The sequence below is a fragment of the Haliaeetus leucocephalus genome, unplaced genomic scaffold (genome assembly GCF_000737465.1).
Source record: "Haliaeetus leucocephalus isolate CR32 unplaced genomic scaffold, Haliaeetus_leucocephalus-4.0 Scaffold311, whole genome shotgun sequence".
In the NCBI taxonomy this organism is placed as follows: domain Eukaryota; kingdom Metazoa; phylum Chordata; class Aves; order Accipitriformes; family Accipitridae; genus Haliaeetus; species Haliaeetus leucocephalus.
The window spans coordinates 49470-76064 of NW_010972747.1; the positions used below are offsets into that span (position 1 = coordinate 49470).

Consider the following 26595-nt stretch of genomic DNA (forward strand, 5'->3'; position numbering starts at 1 on the left):
CGGCTCCTGCAGGCAGCAAGGACCCCGGGGGGGCGGCAGGAGGCGGCTGCGTGTGCGCTTGTGACCCCCGGAGACACACCGCTCCGGCCCCGTCGCGGGGGGGCGGGGAGAGGCGTCTGTGCGAGGAGGACCCCCTCCCCCACCCACGCGTTTTGGGGACCCTCTGGCAGCATCCAGATGCAAAGGGACAGCCCTCGGGCAGCCGAGGCAGACGGAGGGCCGGGAGGGGACGGGCACGCAGGGAGGCAAATGGATCCCGGGGTGATGGCACCTCGCCGGTGCCCCCCAGGCCCAAGGTGCCCCCCAGGCCGCACAAGAAGCGGGACGGGAGATGGCACGCGGCCCGGCTGCCTGCAGACCCCCGGCTGGGTGCAGGCAGGCAGCAGCAGCTGAGACCACCCGGCAAGTTCACGATGCAAGTGCCACCAGCACCTCTGGGAACCCGGAGGACCCCCTCTGCCATGCCAGAGCCCCTTCAGATGCAACCCCTGTTACCAGAACGGGCAGCTGCACCCACTGCAACTACAGAAGACGGATTTAAATACCCAGGACTCCCTCGGGCAGTAGAGAAATAACATTTAAATGAACTACAGGAGATTAAAGTGGTAGGGGAAGGGAGAACAAAGAAAAAGAAAAATTTTTTTTCACAGTTTAACTTTTCCTCTTACTAGAAGGAGCAGGTGTGCGACGGGGCACAGCCCAGGGCAGGGCTCCACGGTCTTTGCAGAGCTGCTCCTCAATGGCAACATGCACCGAGGGCTTTGGGCTGCCCTGTGCCAGCCCAGCATGGGGTGGTCCCAGCTGCCAGAACCCTCTGAACCAGACCCCTGCCTGCTCCCCTGGCCATACCATGTACCACGAGGACGTCAGCATGCTCCATAGGGGAATCTGTGCTGCCCGGGCAGCTCAGAGGCAAGACCTGTGTGTGGAACAGGGAGCCATAGAGATAGCCACACAAGCCTGTGCACAGGGAGCACAGGCCGCTCCACAGCCCCATTTCTGCTGGGGTTTGGCCCATCTGAGTGGCTTGATTCCTGCATGCAGAGGCAGAGCTGAGCTCTGCCACCTCCCAGCTCTGCACTGGCCTGAGAAGGAAGCCTATGGGCAAGGAGCACTGGAAGGGGAGCAAAGAAGCACGGCCACCTCTCCCCAGAGGCACCAGTTTTTGGAGGAGTGCGAGACCTGCCCACACACGTGGGCTCTCACTCTCCCACCCCTGCCCGGGGGGGAGAGCAAAACCTCCTGGTCCCCCCAACCTGAGCCCACCCGCTGCTGCAGGAACTCCATGCCCCTATACACCTGGCTTCACATCGAGAGGGTGAGGCCACCCAGCTGGTTTGGGGGGTTCAGGGGCTTTTTAGGACTTATTGAAGGCTGCCAGGACAGCCCAGATCATCTCTGCGCCCCTGGCTTTGGCAGCTTCCACCTCAGGGTCCATATCGAGGAGGTCCTTGGTCCTGTTCATTGCCACATTGTACTTGTCATCTGCCAGGCTGGCAAAAACGTTCTCCAGTACATCTGAGGAGTGGGCCAACACGAGGAGAGCCAGAGTCCTGCGTTCCATGCGGTGGGGGTCGTTCACCCACCGCTCCAGCATGCTCTCCTGGAGCTTCTTCACCAAGCGCTGCTTCTCGGTGGCGTTGCTGACAGGGTGGGTGGTCATGTCGAAGAGCAGGAAGTTCTGCTTCTCCGTGGTGAGGATGCCCTTCTCCACCAGCGCCTTGGCGATGCGCTCACGCACGTTCCTCAGCTGGTACTGCAGCTTGAAGGGGTTCCAGGTCTCCCCTGCAGGAGAGGAGACCCCGTTCAACGCTGGGGCAGCGACAGCTTTGCCACCCAACCCCAGTGCCCAGGCTGCTTCCAGCCCAGGACCATCTGTGCTCTCACAGACACCAGTCCCTGCTGCAGGAACCCTCCTTCCCCCCTTGGCCTGACTCTGACCCACTTCTCCCATCAGTCCAAGCTGGCAAAGCTCTCCATGGCCACAGGGCACAGCAGCCTGGGGCAGATCCCTTTGGAAAGCCCCTTCTATCCAGGACCTTGGACCCCAGACTCAGTGAAGACTCAGCATGAAGAAAGAGGCAATGGGGAGTGAGGTCCAAGTGTTCCACCAAGCTCCTAACAAAAAAGACCCAGAAAACCATTCTCTGCCCCTACATTCAGCCTTCCCCTGTTCTGCTGTCCATATCCTGCCCATCTCCAGTGAAGTGAGGGGATGACCAAGCCATGGAGAGGGGACAGGTGGCAGGGACAGGCCCTGAGGGAGCTGGGGAGATGGCGTCTCTAACTGGCCCTACCAGTGAGCAGCTCTATCCAGGTCTGCACCGTTTCTGCAGACTCCGTGGCCTTGATGTGTCGGAGGGTCTCATCCAGCAAGACATCACCAGTTGGCGCGTCTGACTTCAAGAGCACCTGGAAGGACAAAGTGGAAACATGGCGTAAGGCTGGATGCAGACCTACTGCTCCCTTCCTGAAGGAATGGCACCTGCCCTGGCGTGCAGCACTGCTTCAGCAAAGCTTACTGCCAGAGGGCTCAGCTGGAGTGGACAGAGCCCTGAAGCCCATCAGGCCCCCAGCCCAGCTCCTGCAGCACCTTCACCTTCCTCTCCAGCAGTCTCTTCTTCCTGATGGAGAGCGGCTCCAGGCGGATCCGGCCACGCAGAGCCAGCTCAATGAGGATACCACCTCGCAGGCCTGAAGAGATGCAGTCATTCCAGAAGGAGGTGTAGCCCTTGGAGAGAGGATGGACAGAAAGGGGAGAAGAGAGATGGGAAGGGGAACTCTACTGAGCCCTCCACCCCTCCTGGACAGCTCTGGCCCTGCCCAGGTGACTCTCCTAACTCCCATTAACAGCTCTGCCTCCCAGGCCAAAGGGAGAAAAGGACTTTCCCTACCAGGTGAAAAGTGCCTGGCAGCCCCAACTAACCCCCTCCCTGCCCAAAACCTCCCTGTAAACATTGAGCAATTCAGGCTGTGCCTTTCCCACTGCACCCACAACCATCCGGCACACCCCAGTGCTGGCCAGGCAGCTGCACCCAACCCTGGATCATAAAAAATCCAAACGAAAATGAGAAAAGTGGGGCCTTTTCCCCTGGCAAGCCCCTGGCCACAGGACATTGCTGCTGCCGTGAGGCTGCAACCAGCGACATGAGCTCTGCTCTGCCCTGCCTCAGCACCTGCTGCAGACATGCCCAGGGGAAACAGGAGGCAAAATCTGCTCTTCTCCTTGAAGAAAGCCCCCACTAGCTCCAGGTGTGCCCTGAGAGTCATTAGCTGTACGAAAAAAACGCTCATCAGTACTGTGAAGAAGAGTTTCCCTGCTACCCACAGCACTGTCCCACAGGGCACAGGCTGCAGCAAGCCCCTGTTCCCACCACAGGGCACAAGAGCTTCCCCAGTCCCTTGCTCAAATCCACCTGCAGACTTCTGCAAGAGATTTCCAGTCAGGGATGAAGGACAAGAAAATACATCCCACCTCTCCCCCCCAGAGTGGGCACCTTGGGACTGGGGTGCAGCAGTCTGGGTCCCACCAGCAGTGCAGCACTAGGACTACTGCCGACCAGATCTGCTTGGACTTGGCACATTCCACACCTGGCCCCAAGCCCTGTTCTCTGAGCCTGCCATGGGACAGGGTCCTCACCCCAAGAAGCACAAACTCCAAAATTGTTAAGGCATTCAGCAAAGCAACAGGAAGGTGCAGAGGTCTGGAAAGTATGACCCACAGGGAACCAGCAATTGAATCGGGGTTTTCAGTCCAGGGAAGAGAAGACAGAGGGAGAATAGGGTAAGGGGGGTCAGACACATAAAAGGCAGCAGCAGAATGGAAAGGAATGGCCAGTTCCCACTTCCACTGTGCATGGGACAGAGTCCTGGGCTAAAATTGTAGCCAGAGAGATTGGAGCTGGCACCAGGAAGAAATAACCATCTGGACAAGAAAGCCCAGGAACGATTTGCCCTTGGAGGGAGGGGGCAGGGAAGGGAAGTCTCTGTCCCTTGAGGTTTAAGAACGTTCAACTGATGCTTCTCGGGAGACAGATAACCTTGGCTTGAAGCAATGGGACAGCCTAGTCGCCCTCTCCGTTCCCTTCTTCCACTCGTCTTTTATCCCCTGATTAGAACAAAGCCCAGTTGTTCCAGCCCAATGACTGCTGCATTGTGGCACAGACGCAAGGCAGCAGTCCTTGGATTTCAGGGCAAGCAGACAGCAGGCAGGGCTGCAAGGAGAGGCTTGTCCATGCAGGCAGCAGGGCTGGGAATGGGGCAGGTGCTGGGGTTTGAGATGGGCCCAACGGAAGGGTGAGCCAAGCAGGATGCAAAGTCACAATGTGCTTGTTTGCAGGGGGACGCCAATACACCAGAAACACTACAGCCCGTTCGTAACTCCCTTTTCGTTGCTCTTTTTCTCTGGAGGGAGTGGGTAGGAGGAGAGAAAGGGCAGGTCTAAAAGCTACCAGGAGTCTCCAGACAAAGCAACCTAACACACCCCGTTCCTAAGGAAAAAAGGCTGAAAATATGTAGCCCTCCTACATGGAAGTTTTTACAGTCTGCACGGGTCAACTCTTGTCCCCAGCGTGTCTGTTTATACAGTGCATCTGGATACCGGGTTGCTCAGCTTGCATAGCAGAGAACCATAAAAAAATGAAAATCTTTATTTGCTTTCTTCATTTCCTTGTGAGGAAAGACAAAGCAACCTTTCATCCCGCTCCTGCTGATTTCTGTCCATAGGAGACACACTGTTTTTTGCACTCGCCCTTTACAAACACGTTCTCCAGAAAAGGGTGTGGAGGTGGCTGAAAGTTTCAATTTACTGGGCTGGAAGGCACGTTACCCCTAGAAAATTTTAAGAGGTCTGAAATCAAACAAGTTGAAAGCTCCTGGGTTACTTTCAGCTTCTGGAATCAGACTGGTTACAAAAGCCAGGCTGGCGTGCAGCCAGTTTCTCCTAGGGGGACAGGCTGGTACTTAAAATAATGAAATTACAGTGTGACCTCATTGGATTTGGCTAAAATTGTCTTGTTTTTTTTTCCCAATCATCAAACCATGAATGAACAACAGGGCTGGGAAAACCCAGTACCTGGGAGCCCAGCTCACGGCCAGGCTACTGCTGCCTCTGGTGTTCTTTTTGAGATAGAGGAACACAGAAGGACAGAATGGGGAGACGGGGGTGGGGGGAGGAAAGTGTGACAAGTTTTCTTCATATGTGTTGTGCTCTCATAACTTCCAGGTGGCTGAAGGACCATTCCCAGGAATACGTTAACCAAGCCAAGAACGCTAAACATAGCCCAGGAAGAAAGCAGACCATGCCACGCTCCTAGGCTGCTCTCAAATATTTGCTCCAAAATTATTTGCGTGATGTTCTCTTTACAGCCCTGCTCTCCTGTGTCACGGTCCACCCGACTCTTACATCCTGTTACTTCCTATTCAGCCCAGCAAGTCTTAGATCTTATCTGGGTTTGTTAAACAGGACAGCTACAAGCCTCTGTAACTCACACAACCCACATCTCTTCCCTGCCGGATCTGTGATTGTGGTCCACGTCAGAAGCCATGGCCTGAGCAGGTCTATGTGAGAGCAAGGCACCAGCTCAGACTAACTCAGCAGTAGCAGGGCACTATGGAAAAAAAAGTTCAGGCACCTCACAGGGGCTTAATTTCAACCCAGAGAAACAGATAAAGAGAAGGTGGCCCATCTACCACAGCTTTGACAACCACAGCATCTCCTTTCCTCAGGGTGGGAGACAGGCTCAGAGGAAGAGTGCTCCTGGAGCTGAAAAATCTGTGTTTAAGGCTCTCCTCTCCCATTATCATCCCAAGAAGTACCTTGGGCAACTGGTTAGCTCTCCCTGGTCTAGATTTCCCCATCTGCTTGACAGGAATAGCAGCATCAGATTCCCCCAAAGAGATCAAGATGATGCATGCACTAAAGAAGACAAGGCATGCCAACACAGTAGATAAGAGCCAAGCAGCTCAGAGAACTCGACACAAGATGTCTTCTCCCTTCCCCCCAGCTCGTTCTAGGCAGAGTTGAGAAACAAGTTCCTACTGGCTGATAAGCACAAAACAATTCCATTTGACCAGAGTCCCTTTCCGGCAGAGAACAACTCCCTGAATATAACCAGCTGTGAAGTTTGTCCACTGCTGCCAAGGAAAGCCAGCACACATGAGTAAGACAAATGCCCAGCAGAGATTCCCATCCAGTCCCAACCCCCTCAAGCCTGGAGCTGCACGACGCCATTCCCACCCGGCTAAGGAAATTACCAGCCTGAAAACAGAGACGTGGCTCCTACCTCCTTTGCCATTGCTGTGTTCAGACCCATCCTGCACCTGCTTTCAACCCCCAGTCCAGCTGCCTTCTCTCACCTTGCCATCTTCTCTCAGAACCTGCCCCTGCCATTTTTCACACCAATTTTTAACAAAGTAGAAACAGTGCTCAGAGTGTCCCTGTGTATTGGATAAGAAAGTGCACTTGGGCTAGGGAAGAGGACATTTACCATCTGATGCACAAGGTGAGGCTCCTTTTACTCCACGTCTTTGACCCCATCAAAGAACAAACCCACCATTTTTCTGCAAATGGCAGTTGTGCAATACCATAAGGCACCCCTTGCCTCCAGCTGCTTCTTACAGTCCCTGTGGCAGGGCTGGTGGGACAGCACTTGCAAGCAATCACCACAGCTCAGTTTAAGCTACAGATGAAGGTGGTTTGCGCTAAGCAGGCAGGCTTTGTTGAACAGAATTCAGAGGAACTCGTACGATCCCTTCTGCTGCACACTGAGAACTTCACCTCCAGGTACACCAAGGCAGTGCTGCCACCGCTGCACATGCAGCTGTCGCAGACACCTGCCTTGCCTTACCTCCTTGTCCTTCAGCCCCAGGAGCAACACCTCCTCCATGAGCGTGAGGCGGATATCTTTGAAGTCGCCGGGATCATCGTCATTCAGGTCTCTGTCCGCAGGCGCATCTTCCTCACTGTCAGGCTTCTTGTCCAAGTTCCTTCCTGCCTCAGCACGCCGTCCTCGGTGCGTTAGCGTCGTCATCTCCCTCTCCGGCTGGGCACACAGAGAACAGAGGTCTGCCCTGTTTCTAAACACTATGGACTGCAACAGTGCTAAGCTCCAAGCCCCAAAACCCAGGCTCCAGGGAGGCACAGACAAGGACAAGGGACACTCGTCCCTTCTACCCAGGAATTTTCAGCTCACCCCTCCCAGGATGGCCGTACAAGAGTCACTGATAGTGAGCGGCTGTTCGTTCGTTGCCTGAGACGCTGGAGGAGATGAATGTACATTCAAGGAGATCAGGGCAGATCTGAGCCACAGCCGAGTCCTTGCACCCAAGGGACCTCCCGACCGTGTGCCCACAACAGAGACGAGGTCCCGCACCCACACGGGACGTGGGACACCCGGCTCGGTTCCAGGGCGATGCAGAAGCAGCGCCTGCCTTGGCACGGCTCTTTCCCACCTCCCCCCGGGGCGACCCGCTCGCGGGTGACACTCGCCTTTTCACGGACGTTATAACGAGCTGCACACTCGGGTTCGCGCTCCCACGCTGCCAACCCCGAACCTCCCGCGAGCACCCCACAGCCCACGCACCAGTAACAAGATCTCACAACTTTTCCCCTGCGAAATGTGCAAAAAACCAAGACCTCACAACTTTTCCCCTGCGAAATGTGCAAAAACAGCAAGCGGGGCCGGGGGGCGACGGGGACACGGCCGTGCCCTCGTGTGTCCGTCCGTCCGTCCGTCCGTCCCCCGAGAGTTTCAGGGCTGAGAAACAAACCCCTTGTTTTGGTTCATGTTTCCCCCGACCTTACCCCTGCCCGGCGGGTCCTTCTCAACCCGCCCCCGCTCCTCCCCCGGCGATCGAACTTCGGGGCCACGGACAGGAAAAGCTTCCTGCCGGCCCCGGCGGCTTCCTCCGCTCCGGGGACCCCGCCCCGCCCGCGGCGACGGCGAATGGGAGCCCGCCCGGCCGGCAGCCTCCAATGAGCGCGGCCAGCGGCCGGGGGTGGGACCGCCCCTCCTCCTCCTGGGGAGGAAGGCGGCGCGACCGGAGGGGCTGCCGGCCCCCCCCCCCCCCCCGCACCCCGCCGCTTTGCACGCGGAGCCGGGCGAGGGGGCGGCAGGACGGGGCAGCTCTCGGCTGTGGAGTCGCAGAACGGTTTGGGGTGGAAGAACCTTAAAGATCATCGAGTTCCACCCCCCCTGCCATGGCGGAGGGGGCACCTTCCACTAGAGCAGGCTGCTCAGAGCCCCATCCAGCCTGGCCTTGAACACTGCCAGGGAAGGGGCATCCACAGCCTCTGCGGGCCGCCTGCTCCAGTGCCTCACCACCCTCATCGTAAAACATCTCTTCCTTACATCTAATATAAATCTACCCTCTTTCAGTGTAAAGCCATTACCCCTTGTCCTGGTAAAATGTCCCTCTCCAGCCCCTTTGTAGGCCCCTTTAGGTGCTGGCAGGCTGCTGTAAGGTCTCCCCAGAAGCTTCTCTTCTCCAGGCTGAACAACCCCAACTCTCTCAGCCTATAGAAATAAATGCGTTAATCGACAGTCACACAGCCAAGCTCATTGAACCAGCCCAAGGCACCAGCAGTCCTCACCAATTAAATCGCAGGGATCCGTTTCAATGCGATGATCCCAAGAGAAACCCGCATCCTCGGCAAGTGCCTGCCCCGCACAGCTGCTTCCACCAACAAGCCCCGTTTCAACTTTTTTTGCCAAATTCGCTCTTGCCTCGCTCCGACCTGCTGCCCACACACCCCTGCTCTGATCATCCCATACAGGGTCAGCCCCAGAGAACCAGCAGCTGGAACAAGACCAAGGAGCCGCGGCCTACAGATCTAGAGCTCCCAAGTATTACCCGCATTTCATTAAAGCCCCCAAACGTATGCACGCCAATCCACGCTGTAAAGAAATACACAGCAACTAAATGTTAACATTGTTTTAACTGAGGGATGATAAAAAGACATTCTTAAGTTAGAAGTCAGAAATGTCAAGAAATGTTCAGCTATTCCCACCTAAAGACAGCAGCAGCTCTTTGCCATGCAGAAACAGCTTCAGTCCAATTCATTTACAGCACAGGAAAAATTAACATTTTTTTGTCAGAAAAAGAAATGGCCCCATGTCCAACTTCTGCAATTAATCATTTTAACTACATGTGGGTTCTTCAAATAATCTCACAGATGCCTGCCACAGATTAAGACTTTGTAATTACATATGTTTTATCACAGCTGTACAGAAATTCCTGCATTCTGGCATGAAATATGTAATTCAAGGTATGAAGAATGTTTGGTTTTTTACAAACTGGTCTGCTGCCTTCAGTCTGGAAGAAATGCAAAGAATTAAGCCCCCCTAACTGTTCCAGTAGTAAAAGCAAAAAATGTAATATTGCTGTAACTGACAACAGAGCCCTCCTCAACCTGCCATGTAAAGCTCTAGAAATTAACCCAAGACTTGAGGGGTTTTGTGCCCCATAAGGCAGGTTCTGGACAAGGAGTTCCTCAGCTTTTTGAAATACAGCCCAAAGTTACTGATGAAACCTTGTGTTGTGGGTGATGAACATTACACAATCACCATCAGGATTTAAAAACACTATAAGCAGGGAGTCAAAACCTCCCAAGTCACCTTTGTTAACAGAAATTTTCTCAATTACATCAGTAGTCAGGTACCTTCTCTCTTTCCTGATGAGGTGCGACCTCCTATAAAAAATAAGTTCTGATTTCTTCAGCTGGGCTTCTCGACAGATTTTCTTTCCTTAAAATACCCTCCATTTTGACTACAAATAGAACAGAAAATATCCCCAAAAGATATTTAAATATGAACATTCACATTAAACAACAAAATGGAAGTGGTACGGAGAAGAACTCTATAAACAAACAGCAGGGGAGATGGCTATCTAAAACTGCTCCTTTGGTTCACTGATCTTTCTCCTTTTTGGCAGCACATCTTGACTAGATGAGAGCTCAAACTGATGAACCTGCCAAGGGAAAATAAATACTCCATTACACGTTGCCACACAGCACAGACCATGGCTTGCTCCGTAGCATTAGCAAGTTTAACACAGAAAAAACCCACCCCAAACAAGACAGCTGTGTGATGCATCGAGAGCTGCATGTCAACTATCTGGCTCAACCTTGCTATTACCTGGTCCCTGCCCAGAGGTGCTAAGCCTGGAGTAACATCTGGATATTTTTTTCTGGCAGAATTGACCCTCCCTCCAAATTACTGAAGGAGGGCTGGGATGTATTTATACTGTAAGGGCAGGACCTCCTGTGTGTCACAGCTTCAAGAGAACATAATGAAGGCTGTTCCCCCTCCACTGAGGCAACACACCTGAAGTTCAATTCCATGGGCAGCTGAGACCGAACACAGTGGCCCCAACTCCAGACAGTGCAGAGCCAGGTGGCACCAGGAGGGCTCTGCACAACAGCCAAGTGCCCCGTACCAACGGGAGAGGGGGCTCAGCACCAGACAGGCTTGCCTTACTGAGTTTAATCCCATTATTTCTGACTTGCACATGTGTGAAAAGATGACATTTAGCCTTTAACTCTGCAGTGCTTTTGATCATTTAAAAGCACAGCTGCTTTTTAGCTCTGCTGTGCTTTGAATTCTAGTATTAAGTTCCATTAACAAAACCTTTTTTTAAAAGAAAGATACAGTGATAGTGAGCATACAGAATGATGTCCTCTCCCCCCATCCCCACCCCCATCAGTGAACAACATAAAAAATACTGCATATGACCCTGGGTTGGAAATTAAAAAAACCTGTATTCGGCAGTAAGCAGTACTTTACAAAAAGACTGAATCTACTAGTTCTATACTCTGAATTTAACATCTCCGCTTCATGAATTTGCTGCAAACTGACAGCCCTTTTTGCATGCAGCTTTCACACACAGATATTTTTAAGACACAGACCAATTTCTCTTCTGGATTTCTTTAGAACATTCTGCTGAGGAATGAATTTTGCATGGTCCCAAGCTTGATTTCCATCAGCCTTTACAGAAATAAGGCAACTATTAGTTTAGGAGAAAACTATTGGCAACAATTGAGCCGTACATTATGAATCCTTAACACAACTGCTGCGCTAAAAATTAATGAAGCGCTTTTCTGAGCAGGGACAGGAAGGGTATGATTTTCCTTCGCAGACATGTAATTTCCCCTCCTGACTCTAAATGAAGAGCACTTAACTAGAATGGTAGTATTCACCCCACAGCTTTTTCTGAGAAGAACCTACCAGTAACCCTGAACATTCACAAGTAACAGAGATGTTGAGGTCTTGTGAAGGCCCCCCAGAGCCTCACAAAGCTGAGGCTACCAAGCTGAGTTGGTAAAGGCAGCAGAAACACACAGATGGGGGCCCCCAATGCCATCCTCAAAGGCCAAATTCCACCCTGAAGACAACTTCCCATCCACCTGTGCAAGGCTGGAAGAATTTGGCTCCCCACAAGTAGCATCCACTACAAGACTTATCTGCTGCAATGTGATTAAGCAAAGAAATAGCGGATTTTTCTTGGTATTAGTGAGTCATAGAGCTGAGGTTAAAATTTTGGCCTTGTATTTTCCAAGCAAAATCATTAGCAAGCGTACTGTACACTGATCTGGGGGATCTCTGCTGGCACACACTCCTATCGACAGTGGATTAAACCAGGGGGAATTTGGCTAAACACATTATCAAGAAGATATAGATCAATCCTAATCAATCTTTCTCAACCTGTGTTAACAACATCCACACTCAGCTTTTAACTCTTTGGAACCAAATTTTTTTAGACACTAAGAATCCAGATGTGTTGAATTTAATGGGAATTTTAGAAGTGATGAGAATTTCATTCTGTCAACATGAAATGTATTAAAGCTTAGAGTTTTATTCACTGTTTGGAACAGAAAAAGGCTTAAAGAAGAACAGAAATAGAAAGAACAGAACTAGAGAAAAAACAGTACTAACAGTGCTGGTTTGAAATATCTTTCCACTTCTTGTCCTGCTCTCTGAGACATTAAGGTCAGACGTCCTGCTTGCCAAATGATCAACCTAAAATCACAAAATAGATGTGGCCTTGTAACAGCATGTCGTGGTTTAACCCCAGCCAGCAACTAAGCACCACGCAGCCACTCACTCACTCCCCCCCATCCAGTGGGATGGGGGAGAAAATCAGGAAAAGAAGTAAAACTCCTGGGTTGAGATAAGAATGGTTTAATAGAACAGAAAAGAAGAAACTAATAATGATAATGATAACACTAATAAAATGACAACAGTAGTAATAAAAGGATTGAAATGTACAAATGATGCGCAGGGCAATTGCTCACCACCCGCCGACCGACACCCAGCTAGTCCCCGAGTGGCAAAATCCCTGCCCCCCACTTCCCAGTTCCTAAACTAGATGGGACGTCCCATGGTATGGAATACACTGTTGGCCAGTTTGGGTCAGGTGCCCTGGCTAGGCATGAGAAGCTGAAAAATCCTTGACTATAGTCTAAACACTACTGAGCAACGACTGAAAACATCAGTGTTATCAACATTCTTCACATACTGAACTCAAAACATAGCACTGTACCAGCTACTAGGAAGACAGTTAACTCTATCCCAGCTGAAACCAGGACACAGCAGTAAAAAAATATATATTAGAGGCTAGAGCAGGGTTCAGTGCCGTAGCGTGCAAAGAGCTCTGGTTTTGCTCACCACAGCATCTGAGCTGAAATTTAAATACAGGAACATACCCATTGAAGTCAACAGCACTATTTACAGCTGAATGTGTCAAAGAGCCCTGACAGATGAAAGCATCAGTTATTTTTATACGGTAAGTCACTCACAGTTACCTAGGGCTATCCCATTTTAAGAAATCTTACGGACCTATGTTTGAAGTAGTCCTCCACATTTAAATTGTACCATTTTGCTATATGCAAGGAATATAGCCTGAGTTTTAAGTCTGAGTAATAAACCTGCCTTTTAAGTTTTCATCAACCTTTAAACAAATTCTGGTCTGTCAGAATTAGCAGAGAAATTTCTATTAGGCAGAGTGTTTAGTTATGGCAGTTCATAAACATGGAAATTACGTTTCCATTTCTCTTAATAACAGTCAGACCATCTGTTTGGTTTGAAGACTGTACCACAGAGGAACAGCCTTTTGTTATTGCTTTTGATTGCTTTAAAATATTGGTTTTTGTAAAACACCAATAAGTAAAATGTAAAGGCATTTCATTACTGAAAATACTGACTGTGTTAAATAAACCTTTAGCAGATTACCTATTAATCACTCAAAGTAGGGAAGAAGCTTCACAAAAGCTTTAGTACAAGTTTAAGACAGAGTGCAGTTTTCATACCTGCGGATTAGAAACATATAGATTCTGGTTCCCTCCAGCCTTTGTAACTTCATCTTCTTCACATGTTAAATTTGGTTCTATAAAAGAGTTAAATAATAAAGCGCACTGTTGACAACACACTAGCATCCTCTTAACACTGATGTTTTGCCACAAGGAACACATGCACTTGCAGGGAACAGGTGCTTCAAAAGGGCTCTAACTCTCTATGTGCAAGCAAGTCATTAACGCCACCAAGCATTACACTCTCTTACATATTTAATTCAGTGATTTCCTATCACAACTTCCTATGACAGGCATGCAAGAGATGCAGATGCTAGGTAGTACAGATTTACACACAGGGCTCTTTGGAAGAGTGGGCTTGATCCCTGAACTCATATGTACACTGTACTGCTAAAGGCTCACCTACATTGGGATTTGCTTCCAAGTAAGAAGCCTCATGAGCTCATTTTGCACTGCAGAATGGGCAAATGGCTCTGCGGGGCCACTCTGGCACAGCTTCTGCATATTCTGAACCCACTGCCAGCAGGCAGCTCCCATTTGTAACCCAACCACACACAACTGAGCAACTTTGGCTGCAGTTCCTGTAGCTACAGTTCTCTTGTCACTGCCTGCAGCTGCATGAACAGGCCACAAAGAATGAGCAGTCAGTTCTGGAGATTTTTTTTTTGTTGCTGTTGTTTCTAATCCATACTGTTTTTTTCTAGTATACAGATTTAAGCATAAACTGGTTCAAGATGACTGTGGTTAAGCTGTGGAAATGACTGAAGAATTTCAGGGTGACAAATGCATTTTCCTGTGTCTTGTAGTTCCTGCAAATAAAACATGATACCAACTCCACAAGACAAGCAATTCACTGCATTTTTGCGTGGTTTTGGAACTTCCATGAATTTCTAAAAGCACCAGATACAGCTTTATGTGGTTATTCCAGTTCTGCAGCCTACTAGCATTGTCAAGATAAGCACGCTGATCTACACATACCGTTTCCTACACATTTCCATGATCATTTTTGAACAGCATGGAAATGTTAGCTGTTTTTGCAAAGTTGCATGTTTTATTTCTGAAAAAACACAGCCAACATTAATGTCACTATTTAAATATGCAGCGCAGCCTGTTCAGTGTTGGGCTTGAATGACAGGACACTCCAATCCATTCTAAAAATATAAAATACAGCCTCAACTTGCTTTGTCCAGCTGCCTCCGCAAGCACTCAAGACACCATGGTAGCCCCAACAAACTGCTAGTCTTGTTTGGGTTGGGAGGACCAAAAGCCTCAGCGCTGACACAGTTGCCGCTTTTATAGTTATGTGGAAAGCAATGTGTCTGGAAGTTTTTATGGAAAATTGGTGTTTCTGAAGTCTGCAGAACCAGAGTTGTATTTCAAAGCAGATGCAACTTTAGGGAAATGCATTAAGAAGAGTGAACAGAGCAAGCAGCAGCGCTAATGGGCACTTCTAGGAGTGCCATATATTCATTAGCTCCACAGAAACCTCTACATCTGCTACAGAAAAAAAAAAAAAGCATTTTACATTGGCTTCTCATCCAAATAAAGGGTTGCACCCCCCACCCCCAGTTTTAGTCATAAAGCTTGTTTTTTTACTTCACAGTCTTGAGAACTGTGTTCCTTTAACTATCCTATTTTACATCAGCATATCAGAGCATTTCTGAGCATACTCATCTACATCATCTCTACTTAATCTTCTCCCAAAAAGGGCACTTAGTTCCTCTTTTCATCTTTCTTTGGTATGTATGAAATGCTTTATGTGCAGCAAAAGGGTACCAGTATTGTCTGGATGCTTCCTATATAGCATCTCCAAGATGAGCAGATCAACAAGCAGCAATTCATTCTTCTGTTCGTTTGGTAGCAAAGTTCAATCTTGGAGCCCCTGGGCTATCTTGGGGAATCTGAAGATAAATCCTCTTCTGCTTTTCCTCCCAGTTTCTCTAAAATCTTAAAGGGAAGCTTCTGCTCACAGAGATCCCTGAGGACAGAGTTTGCTGTCTCATGTCTTGAATTGGAGATGGTCTGGGTCCACATCTTGGAGCGCCGATTAAAAAAAAAAAAAAGTGGAATGCTTCCAGGGCATATTTCTGGTAGGAGCTGCAGTCAGGATGGTATAGTCAGGGCAGTTATTTTATTGGCACTTCTGCATTCAGAGCTTACAGTGGAGGACACTTATATGATTGTAAGTAAACAGCACAGAAACTATCTATTTATAAAGGCTAAGAAAAATCCGATGAGAGGTGCTGCTGTTTTTCATCAGAAAGGATAAGCAGGTACTTCCTAATGTCCTGCATAGTGGGAAGGGCATAACTGTTTATTTGATAACAAGGGAGAAGGCAGCTTTGCCTTGCAGTGTTAAGAGTCCTCAGAGTGCTTCCAAAACATAAAATTATTTGTACTCTCTGCAGAACTCTCAGTTCAATTGCTTATTGAAATTGTCATATGATTTTTTTTTTTTTTTTTTAAGTAAAACAGAAGTAAATGTTTTTGGTACCTTTTTGAGAAGTGCTGCCTGATAGGCTTCCAGCTGGAATTTGCTTTTTGCTGCTACTCACATTGTTTGTGTCGCTTTACATTGACAGATTTTACAGTGTTAGGGTTTTACTTGAGGAAACTCAGTTTGCCAAGATTCATGCCAACAAAAATGCTTTGCTAGAACTTGTACCTATTAAAACTAAAGTTAAAAATGTTCACTCTCAATTATCAAAATGCTCCATGTATGCAGTAAGAGAAAAGGGCAGACAGGTCCAGAGTAAGCTGTGAAAGTAAGCAGCTAGAAAAGGCACAAAAATAGCCAGCAGCACAGACATAATCATACAGTCATTCATAAAACAAAACATATTTTGAGATGAAGCTACTGATTCTATCAGAAATAACACACCACAGTAATGAACAACTTCCTTTTTACAGAAGAACATGCATCATATGTATAGGTATTTTTACATGGGTATCATTCAGTCTATCGCAACATAAAAACTCTTCTGTGTACACAAGCCCCGACAGTCTCAACTCCTCCACAACCACACAGATTGAAGCATGTATACATTGCAGAATCAGACCATGGTCCTACCACAGTCAGAGCTTAAGGAAAAAAGGTGGCTAAAAGTTGTATTTCTGCTAAACTTACTTAGTGGCTGAAGCTGTGAGGATATAGTCCAAACAGCTGCGATTTAAAGAAAAATAGACCTGGACCACTTTTTGAACAGAGAATTCTGCTTCTCAAATCTGCAATAATGAACTCAAGAGCAAAACACCTCTGCAAGCTTTATGTGGAAATTAAATACGTTAGTAGAACAAAAGCAACAATAATAATAGAAAAATCAAACAGCAAAATTAGTTTCTAAATATTTGACCCATTAAATTTAGCTTATCTGATAAAATGGATTGAAAGATCAGATTTTTAGAACATAAACATGCAAATGTGCATTTGATAACCAAACGCTTCACAGAACAAAGCCACACTAGAAAATAAAAGCATAGCAATGTATGTGAAGAAAATAGAATGTAAATTTTAATATAGGGGTCTATGTCAGAAAATTGAGTTTTGGTTTTAGAAAGATCAGGAAAAAGAGGCACAAACTGAAGACTTGAAAAATATATGTAAACGTTACCTTGAGTTTCTGAAATACGTACATTATTCTTATCTTCTACTTTATTATCCAAGACAAGACCTTCCTAGATTAAGAAAAAGGTCTATCACTTACTGAAGACAAATAAGGAAGAGGGTTTGTACTCAGATGCTTAGGACCAGAGCTTTAGATGGATTCTGAGTGGAACAAACTGTATTGAAATAATTGAAACTGACATGGAATGTACAAACTAGCTCAGCATTATTTAGTTATTAATGCAAGCGCATATTTAATTCAACTACCAAGAAAAACATCTGTAAAAAATACTAAAATTGTAACAATTGATATTGAAAGAATACTATCAGCGCATCAATTACCACCTTCCTATTGCCTGTGAAACAGCAATTCAGAGGCAGATGCAGATTTAGAGGGCCAAGGGGTTTATTTCCATCTCATAATCTACAGGCTTCCCTACCAATGCTAACTGAGGAAACTCAGTTTGCCAAGATTCATGCCAACAAAAATGCTTTGCTAGAACTTGTACCTATTAAAACTAAAGTTAAAAATGTTCACTCTCAATTATCAAAATGCTCCATGTATGCAGTAAGAGAAAAGGGCAGACAGGTCCAGAGTAAGCTGTGAAAGGAAGCAGCCAAAGGCCTTGAAGCTCTGCCTCCATCTCACCTATGAACAGTATAGATCAGCACACATATTTGCAGTTTCTAACATGACTAAAGGTATTTGCTGCCAGCCTGAACTGACCCCAGAAATCTATGCCTCCAATTGCTGAAGCCTGCACAAACACAGTCCAAAGAGCCATCTCAGGCGCTCTACCATCAGCAGGAGGATGCACAAGTCTGTCACGCACTCGTGCCTTCAGCAAGCTTCGCTTTGTCCTTTTTTCTAGGCCAATTTCCCCAGGGAAAAATCCCAATACAGAATTGGGTTTGTTTTAACTTTACCTGTGGCATTACTAGCTGTATGTGCACTGCCATACAAGAGGATTCCACAGCAAATTTATTGCCAGTCAAAACTGCCTGGCTGCAGCAGCTCACTTGGGACTAGTATGGGACAGCTCCAGGGAGGTTTCACCTGTGTCCTGTGCGTGGAGCTGAACAAATGGCACCTGTCCCCACAGCATGAAGCTGCCCCTCTGCTTCTCACCCTGCTGCTCCTCTCTAGTCTCGCAGAGACATGACTACTAACAATGCTGCTGCTGCTGCTGCCAGACATTATGTGGATACACTTGTTCAATACTGCTTTAAGAATGACAGATTGCTAACTAGAGCAGTAAAATTAAAGCGAAAATGTATTGAAGACATATTGTCTTGCTTAAATATATCTGGAAACACAGTTTTTTATTGATGTTATAGTAAGACATGCAGTAAAACAATGGCCCTTTTCTAGACTATAAATCGCAAAAAATTTCAACAAGCTACATAAAACATTTGCGCTCTTACATTCATGTCCTGGTTCTCTTCTTCTGGATCATCTCTGTCCACTCTGAGCACGTGGAGAGGCACATTAGTCTCTCTATGCTTTAGGATGCTTTTATCAACATTTTCCATTCGTTGTTTTTCAGTTGTAACTTTAACTTTCAGCATATGAAAAGGTGTTGGCACTTCACCCACATTCAGATACATAGGCTCTCCCTCAAATATCACCCCCTCACATTCACCCTCCTTAAAACCAGGAGGTTGGTAATCAGACGGTGTAACTGCAGAAAAGAATTCATTAAATGTGTTAGACTGAAACACATTCTTGTAAAATTAAGTTTAACTTGTGCAGCAAAAAGACTCTTTTCCCCTTTAAAAAAAGTTGTGTGGGGGGAGGGGAATAATCAATATTCAACTTGTAGTAAATTAAGTTCTTTTTCCCCTACTCAACAGGCAAAGCCCAATTAACGCTATTTGAAACAGTTTATACATGCAAAGAGATGAGCTAGAAGCTCTGATTTTTCATTATATAGCAATAATACATTCTGAAAGCAGAGCTAGACTTTTAAATAGTCACCTAAACTAGAACTAGTCTGGCAAACATGTTACATCCTAACATAATCAGGAACACTTGATTTGTTTTTAAAACACACTGAAATCCTTGATCCAATGAAGTCACTGACAAGATTGTGTTCCCATAACAAGATCAAATCTATTCCCGTTGGATTTTAGAAATTGTCATGAGAAACAGAGACATGCAAAATAACATCATTTAACAGGTCCCAGCAACCATAGAGACTATCCATTAAAACATTTTGTTGAATTGTTTTCAAAGTCTGAACACAGTTGATAAATCTAGATAATATGGAAATACTACCTTCATCGTAATAAAACAGCTTCATAGTCAGGAAAACATCATTTGGTAATGGACTCAGGTTTTGCATCAGAATATAAATCTTGCGAATGAGGAGGACACTTGCTTTCCTGGTGTCTGCACAGGTGATCGTGGAATCATTCCTTTTATTCTTACTAAAAACAGACAAAGTATTCAGATTTTTTTTTTTTTTTATACAGAGTAAGCTGCTTCTAGTATTGACAGATGACTGCTTAACAGACTATGAGTGTTAGAAGCAGACATCACATTTATTGCCTAAAGTCTGAGATTACATGCACTGCAATTCCTAATACTGAATGACCTGCATGTTCTCTGCCCCTTGGAAGATCAAATCCTGAGCCAGGGACATCATGATAGCATTATGGTTCAGCGGCTGTGACCAACTACTGTATTTTACATTACACAATGCCTAAAAAACACCCAATCGGAAAGAAAGAAAAAAGTAGATACTTTTCAAAGCCCCAGTTCTGAGAAGTCTTACATACTTGCTTTCCCTTAAATAAAAAAAGTAACAGTATTGACTTTGACAAGAATGGTTACTGATAAAAAAATGCATGTCTAAGTGACTCTTGGCATTCTGACATTTCCATGCTCCTGTTCTGCCAGCAGGTGACCCAAATCCTACCTTACTGCCACTAAAAATGCCCCCCCTCTACTCCCCTGCTCCTCACAGCCACACAGCTTAGAGTGGCACCCGAGGACCTGAACAGCCAGTGCAAGGCAAGCAACTGTGAGTTATTTCATTGGGTAACCCTGTCTTTTGGAATCATACCCTTAAACTGTGATGGTTTCAAATGTCTCACCCCTCTGCAGATGGTTATCTCCTTCCCTGCAGGGTGTCAGAGAAGCAGGCTTATGCCTTATATTTCCAAATTAGTCTGGCATGAATTTATGCTAATACACTAAGGAAAACTGGTGTGGCCAAGAGTCACATTCCCTTCCACCAGTGTTTTTTACGCGACTTACAACCTCTTTCAGAGGTAAGTAACTAAATGCAGCCCAAGGGACCTAGGTCTGCAGGACTGCAGCCTTTCTTCTTTTTTTTTCTTTTTTTTTTTTTTTAATTTAAAAAGCATTTTATGCAGGAAGAAAGCTGGGAGAAGTTTGTTAGGTATGAACTTGCTACATTTTGACTGTCTTTAAATAAGTCATTTCCTTGCAGCTGTGACTGACCAATAAACCCCTACAACAGAAGACTCAGTGGAGGTGGGCAAGGGTGATGTGCCCATGAAGCTCAGGGAGTAACGCAGGCCATCAAAGCTGTTGCAAAGAAAGCTGACTTTATCTCAACACACAGGGGACCTGACCATGGCCTTCATTTTAGATAAATAGCTATGTCAGTTGAGTGGATCAAATGGTGGTGTACATGTTTCTCCCCAAGTTCATTAGAAGTGCATGAATGTCTGCTTGAGTTAGCCAGACCAGTATGGGGGGAGTGAATATGTGGCTCAGTCCAGAGTATAAGAACTAAACAACTAATAGAACTCTGAAGAGAGCAACGGGCTGGAGCTGGCTTCAACCCATGTATTCCTTCCCTGTGACTGGGGATGCCCCATGTCATGACCGTGAATGTATTATAGAGACCAGTAATGGGAATCACATTGGTATCATGATTGAACTGTGTATTGCAATAGCTATGCTTTGATAAGCATAGCTTACATTTGTATTGCATTTTCAGTGTATTTTGTATCAACTCTGCTAAATGAGAAATCCCATGTAACATCAAGTATCTTCAGATAAGTAAATCTGATATGAAACATTTCACCCTCCACTCATGGAATATCTTAAAAAACCTGATCAGAGAGTATTGGACTCTGACACTAAGAATCACCTTTTGAGTGGATATTTAAAAATATGACCATAATCTCACAAAACGATTCATTGTATTTTAAGTCTAAGCTAATAGCGTAGGTTGATAAAATTAGTCTTAAGATCCAGAATTAAAAAAGGAAACACCAAACAGATAAAATCCAAAGCTTTTACATTCAGGTGTATGGAAATGGACTGTAAAACTACAGAGCAAAGTAAAATCACAGCGACAGTACCTGCTGAAATCCAGCAGTGGCCCATTGTGGGTGTACTTGAATTTGAAGTGGTAACATTCTGTAACTGTCTGCAAACAAGTCCAGTAATTATTAAAACTATCAGCTGTCAAGCAAACTACTACTGCTGCTGCTTCTGTCTAGTAATCTATTAACCTTGCATTTAAAGAAAATAATGATAGCCCAACTCCTGTCTGATCCACTTACATGCACTGAATACAGCTTTCTAATGCTGTAACAATTAACAGTATTAATGTATATAATTGTCATCAAATAAAAATTATGATCTACATTATTTTCCAGGAATCACCATGATAAAATATTTTGAAACATCAGCTTATGTTTTCAGAATGAAATACTCATTCAAATTTTAGTCACTACAAAAATGTTTCACACATGTAACAGACATAGTGACACCCAGTGGTCAGTTAAAACATACCGCGTTTTTCACAAAGAAGTTCCATAAATTTGTTATACAGAGTTAGGACGATGCATCTTTACAGGCATTTAACTCTGCAACAACACTTTGGGTTTCTTGTACTGGCCTGAGAATAACCTGACACTAGATATTCAAAGGCAATTCACTATGTGGCAATTCTGATTAGCTCTAGTGATTCTTACATTAGATATTAAGATTTTTTTTTTTTTTTTTATAATGTGACACTCTTGCTTGTATACACGGTCATGACATGGGGCATCCCCAGTCACAGGGAAGGAATACATGGGTTGAAGCCAGCTCCAGCCCATTGCTCTCTTCACACCAGTAAAATATTCTAGCAGATTTACCTGAGGATCTTCTGGATTGGTATAGACCTGTATTTTTAAAGTAAAGAGAGGAAACAGAGTAAGAACTGTACATATCTTTAAGCATCTACCTTAAAAAATGTGTACCTTAGTTTTGAAAGATACTTACTGCCAGGACAATCATTCTCAGCTGTCAGAAACATAATTAGAGAAAGAAAAAGAACATTAAATGCATTCCATAGCCCATTTCTGCTTACTAAACTGTTTTGTTTCTCTAGCTCTGGAAAGCAATATAGACAACTAAGGCCTGTTTCAAGAAAAACCTCTTCATACGCTTAACTCTTTATCTGTTTAAGAAAGGACTTCCTCAACTGGCAGAAGCAAATGCCTACGTATCCCTGACTTTAAGTATTTTTGTTTACAAAGAATATTATCCTGAAGTGTCTGTGCATCCCACATTGTAGCTAACTGTTTTAACATATTAAAGCACAGCCATTCCCAAATCCTATAATTACACTGGCAGCCAATGGACTTATATAAATGAATAATTCAATACATTTAAAATAGCTAAATTGTATTGGAAGACTTACGTATTTCTTCTGCAAGGCATCATAGCATCCTAACATCCTGCAAAAATCAAATCATATTGTCCATCTACTACTAATTTCCATTTGCTTTGCTTCTGACTACATAAAAGTCCCCCAAAAATGAAATTTTTGCTTAGCCTTCTTAATATTATGTTACAGCAATAAATAAGATAGAATAATGGAATAAGTATTATTAGTAGTGATACAAGTGATGACTATCTTTGTAACACCAAATCATCCTAACTTCTTTGCAGAATAAGTAAAAATATAATCTGTAAGTAATTTATCAATAAAAACATAATGCAGTTGTACACCTACCCTTTTCAAACACCTTCTAACACATGTATTCATTAATCAGTTTACAAATAAGTGCTTCAGCTGAACACCATCATCTCTGAAGCACAAAGGAGTGTTACTGCCTTTATTTAGATGTTGCAATTTGCTTTTTATATAACATGTAAACAACAGTCAAACAGTGAACCAAAACTTACCCTAATTTTTTCCTAACATTTCTTTTGAATATAGTCAACAAGCAAAAATTGTTTTTGGTGTGTACACAATGCTGAGTTAAGAAAGGCTACTCACCTGTAAGCTCCAAAAAGGTAGCACACACCCTTTCCACAAAAACCAGAGAGCTTTTCCTTGTCAGCATCCACAGGCTGCCAGACCACTGCCCTTGCTAATGTTTGATGCATGAGGGTAAGGTGGAATGCACTTGGCACCGCTTCAGTTTCCTCTACTACAGAAGATCAATTAAGAAATTCCAGGTAACAGTAAAGGAAGCCTTTTTACCCCCTCTCTCTCAGTGACAGCACGTGGACAAAGAGCGGATGACTAATTTCACCTTTAACATCAGAACTCAGACCTACATCTCTGAACACCTCAACACTGACAGTGGCTGCAAACCCCCTCTCCTGAATGCAGCATCATTTCTAATGCCTTACCTTGTACTACAACTGGTAAAAGTGTGAAAAGAACAAAGATTACTTTTATAGAGACAACAAAAAATAGGAATGTGTATATAAGGCAAAGGTCTTATATAGTCTTTTCTAAACAACAAGGAAAGCAGCCATGAACAAATCTCACAGTTATTGTGAGCAGAAAGAAAATCAAAATAAATACCTCTAGTCCCAAATGACATACTTACACTCAACTGCGTGAATGTACAAGCAGATAGACTATCATTTCCAGACACAACTCTGCCTTTGAATATAAAGGCCAACAGTACTGCTTTCTTATACAAGTCTGAGAGCAAGACCTTTAAATTCAAAATGCAAAATGGTAACACTGCATCTCCTGTTCAACTAGAGAGGAACTACTGGTTAGATTTCTGCATTTACATGCACCCTTGAGCACACATATACACCCACAGAAACTAAACGTAAAGTATAATCATTCTGTAAACAAAGATTTGTGCTTTAGTAAGCACCAAGTTGTAAGCCTTTCTAGAAACATGACTGTACAAGTCAATTACATCTCTACTGAAAACACACACATTTTGACTTTCCATTTAAAAAAAAATTGTCAACGTAATAAATACCATGCACTAAAAGCACTGCCTGAGCAGTTGTTCACTCACAGCAAGTGAACTTTTTTCTTTGTATCTGCAAGCAGCCAGAAAGGTATCTTTCAAAACTGACACACTATGGAAGTGTTGTATAGGCACTGTAATTAACATACCATTTCACCAGCTGAGTAGAGCCAGGACAGTTCTTGTCTTCCCTCAGAATTTTGACACAGACATCTCAAAAAAAGAATATATGCATACATATTTACTTAGGACAAAATGAAACTACATTGCTAAGAAAGTGAAGTTCATTCCCTAAAAGTATATATCAAAAGCAGACTAAAATTAACATTACCAACAGGTGCAGGCATAGTTTTGATGAGTTAGCATCACCACTATCTAACAAAATTCAACGATGAATGTATTAGTGAAGTTTCCATTACAATCATTGAAAATGGCTATTATCTTTAGTTAAGAAGACCAAGTGGCTTTAAAAACACTCAGTAACTTCTTAACAACCCTATGACAACAGATTTTGCAAAGAATCATGAAAACAGCCTGTTACCATCCATGTATCTTGTTCCATAGGCACTTTCAGGAAAAATTCCTCTCAGATATGTAATGCAGGATACTGCTACTGCCAGGAGCCTCTTCACTAGCATCAGGGATTGCTGTTCAGTAGATATTTTGTTAGGAAATACAACTGCACTCTGAAAGTTAAAGAAAAGAATTAATATCTGTCCACAACAAGAAACCTGTACAGTCTACAATCCGGTACAATGCCTGCTTAACATTTTAAATTAATTGAAAAGTATGATTTTCATCATTTATAAAGTTAAGCATATTACTAACACTTGGTGTAACTGTATTTTTAGGACATTGCTGATTTCTACCAAGTGCATGACCATGAGTTCAGACTCAAACTATTTTGCTATTAAGCATCTTTATTCATAGTTAAAAGACTGAATTAGCCCGTAATTTCCAAGTGAATAAATAATACACAGCAGCTGGGTGCACTATTTCAGTTAAAATCCACTGACTTTTCCAATTCAAATAATATACTGTGCTGAAACACACAAGAAAATCATACCACACAATTCCTTTGCTTCTGAGCAGTTGCCATTTTGCAGATACTCTTCTGTCTGTTAATAAAACATCTGTATTAACACATGTATGACCACCATTCACAAGTGCATGTGAGCCCAGACTGTAGCTATTCAGCTTTAACAAGTCAGTACCTGAACCTACAAACACTTCCTGCACAATTAATCTGTATCAGTTCAAACAAACCCCATAATTTAAAGGAAACAGAGCAGGATTGTTCACCTAATCACCACCAGCACAGGCCTTCCCCAAGGTTGCAGTATGTGCCACTTAGAATATTGTGTGCCTATTTATATGAAACATGAGCCTTTGAAAGCAATGCTCTGAAGCACTAACTAGCACCCAGCCTAACAGATTTTCAAAGGACCCTAAGAGGTTCCCCACATTTAAGTCACCTCCAGCCAAAGCTGAGCCATCACCTTAACACCTCCAAACTTGGGTTGGTTTTTCTCTGTAATTTAAGTGAGTATTGGAGAAAGAGACCCCTCTCCAGCTATTCTTTTTGTTGAGCCATGTTTTCATTAAGCCTTCAACCCTCAGCACAGTGTGCCTGACTCCACAAGACAAGCTTTCCCCACCATCTGTAAAAATGAACTGCATCCATGCCTAAGGACATGGAAAATTCCTTTCCTAAGCAGGAGGTCGGCACTGGACCACGCAGGAACTGAGCTGCCCCTCAGCTGAGCCTCCACAAACCCACTTGATCTCAGTACATGGCTGAGCTCAGCACTTTTGAGAGAAATGCAGAAACAGAGGAGCCCCTTCCCAGCACTATCACCCCTAGAAAATGAGAACCTGCCTCCTCAAGGTATAAAGGCCACCCACAAACTGAGACAAAAGGCAAGAACAGCAGGGGCAGGGCCAAAACACCACAGAAGGTGAGGAACCAGACACAACCCTCAAGCCCGAGAACAACACTACCGCACAGACACAAGCCTGCCTGGCCGCTCACCCTCTGGCACTGGCGAGCGCGGCCTCTGCTCGCCCCACCTCCTCCGCACGGCAAGGGGCCGTGTGCAAACGTCGGGACAGGGCTCGCCCTGCGGCACGCACTGCGATGGGCCGTGCGCAGCGCTGCCGCGCGAAGCGCCTGTCTTTCCCCACAGGAAAATGGAGGGGAGTTTGGCGCGAAGTTGGGTTTTAATCTAACCTACGCGCGCGGATTAAAGCAATGCATTGCCACACTTAGCTCTTTAGCCCAACTAAATACAAAAGTGATTCACAGCAGCTGTCGTTCACTAAAGGATTTTTAAGCCAGCGTGTAACCCTTATTGCTATTGATCAGAAAGTAACTCCCGAAACACACGGAGTATGTTTAGAGAGGAGACATTGCTTTATTCTGGGCAGGGTGGAAGGTGGACGGTTTCCATAAATTGAGTGCAGCTACTGAGGTTTTCAGTCTATA

At 45.1% G+C, this 26595-nt stretch overlaps 2 protein-coding genes across 5 annotated transcripts; both read right to left on the reverse strand.

The window, feature by feature from the left end:
• Nucleotides 1–774: 774 nt before the first annotated feature.
• Nucleotides 775–7708, reverse strand: GOLPH3L (golgi phosphoprotein 3-like). 4 transcript variants are annotated; one of them, XM_010571224.1, is made up of 6 exons: nucleotides 7637–7708; nucleotides 7490–7595; nucleotides 6849–7043; nucleotides 2600–2731; nucleotides 2298–2412; nucleotides 775–1785 (listed from the first exon to the last, which is right to left on the reverse strand). In XM_010571224.1, exons 3-6 carry the CDS (start codon nucleotides 7029–7031, stop codon nucleotides 1358–1360), a joined length of 858 nt encoding a protein of 285 aa, XP_010569526.1. In that variant the 5' UTR covers nucleotides 7032–7043; nucleotides 7490–7595; nucleotides 7637–7708; the 3' UTR covers nucleotides 775–1357. The 4 variants fall into 4 exon arrangements, with proteins under 4 accessions (XP_010569526.1, XP_010569525.1, XP_010569523.1 ...); XM_010571223.1 differs by having other exon boundaries at nucleotides 2594–2731; XM_010571221.1 differs by lacking the exon at nucleotides 7637–7708 and having other exon boundaries at nucleotides 2594–2731; nucleotides 7490–7632.
• A 2180-nt stretch (nucleotides 7709–9888) lies between these two features.
• On the reverse strand, nucleotides 9889–25209 carry HORMAD1 (HORMA domain containing 1). Its single transcript, XM_010571226.1, has 13 exons — nucleotides 25177–25209; nucleotides 24652–24796; nucleotides 24260–24323; nucleotides 22583–22619; nucleotides 22162–22182; nucleotides 22035–22061; nucleotides 21252–21319; nucleotides 19189–19340; nucleotides 18336–18592; nucleotides 17638–17668; nucleotides 13307–13383; nucleotides 11934–12017; nucleotides 9889–9969 (listed from the first exon to the last, which is right to left on the reverse strand). Exons 1-13 carry the CDS (start codon nucleotides 25207–25209, stop codon nucleotides 9889–9891), a joined length of 1077 nt encoding a protein of 358 aa, XP_010569528.1.
• Between the last annotated feature and the right edge of the window lie 1386 nt (nucleotides 25210–26595).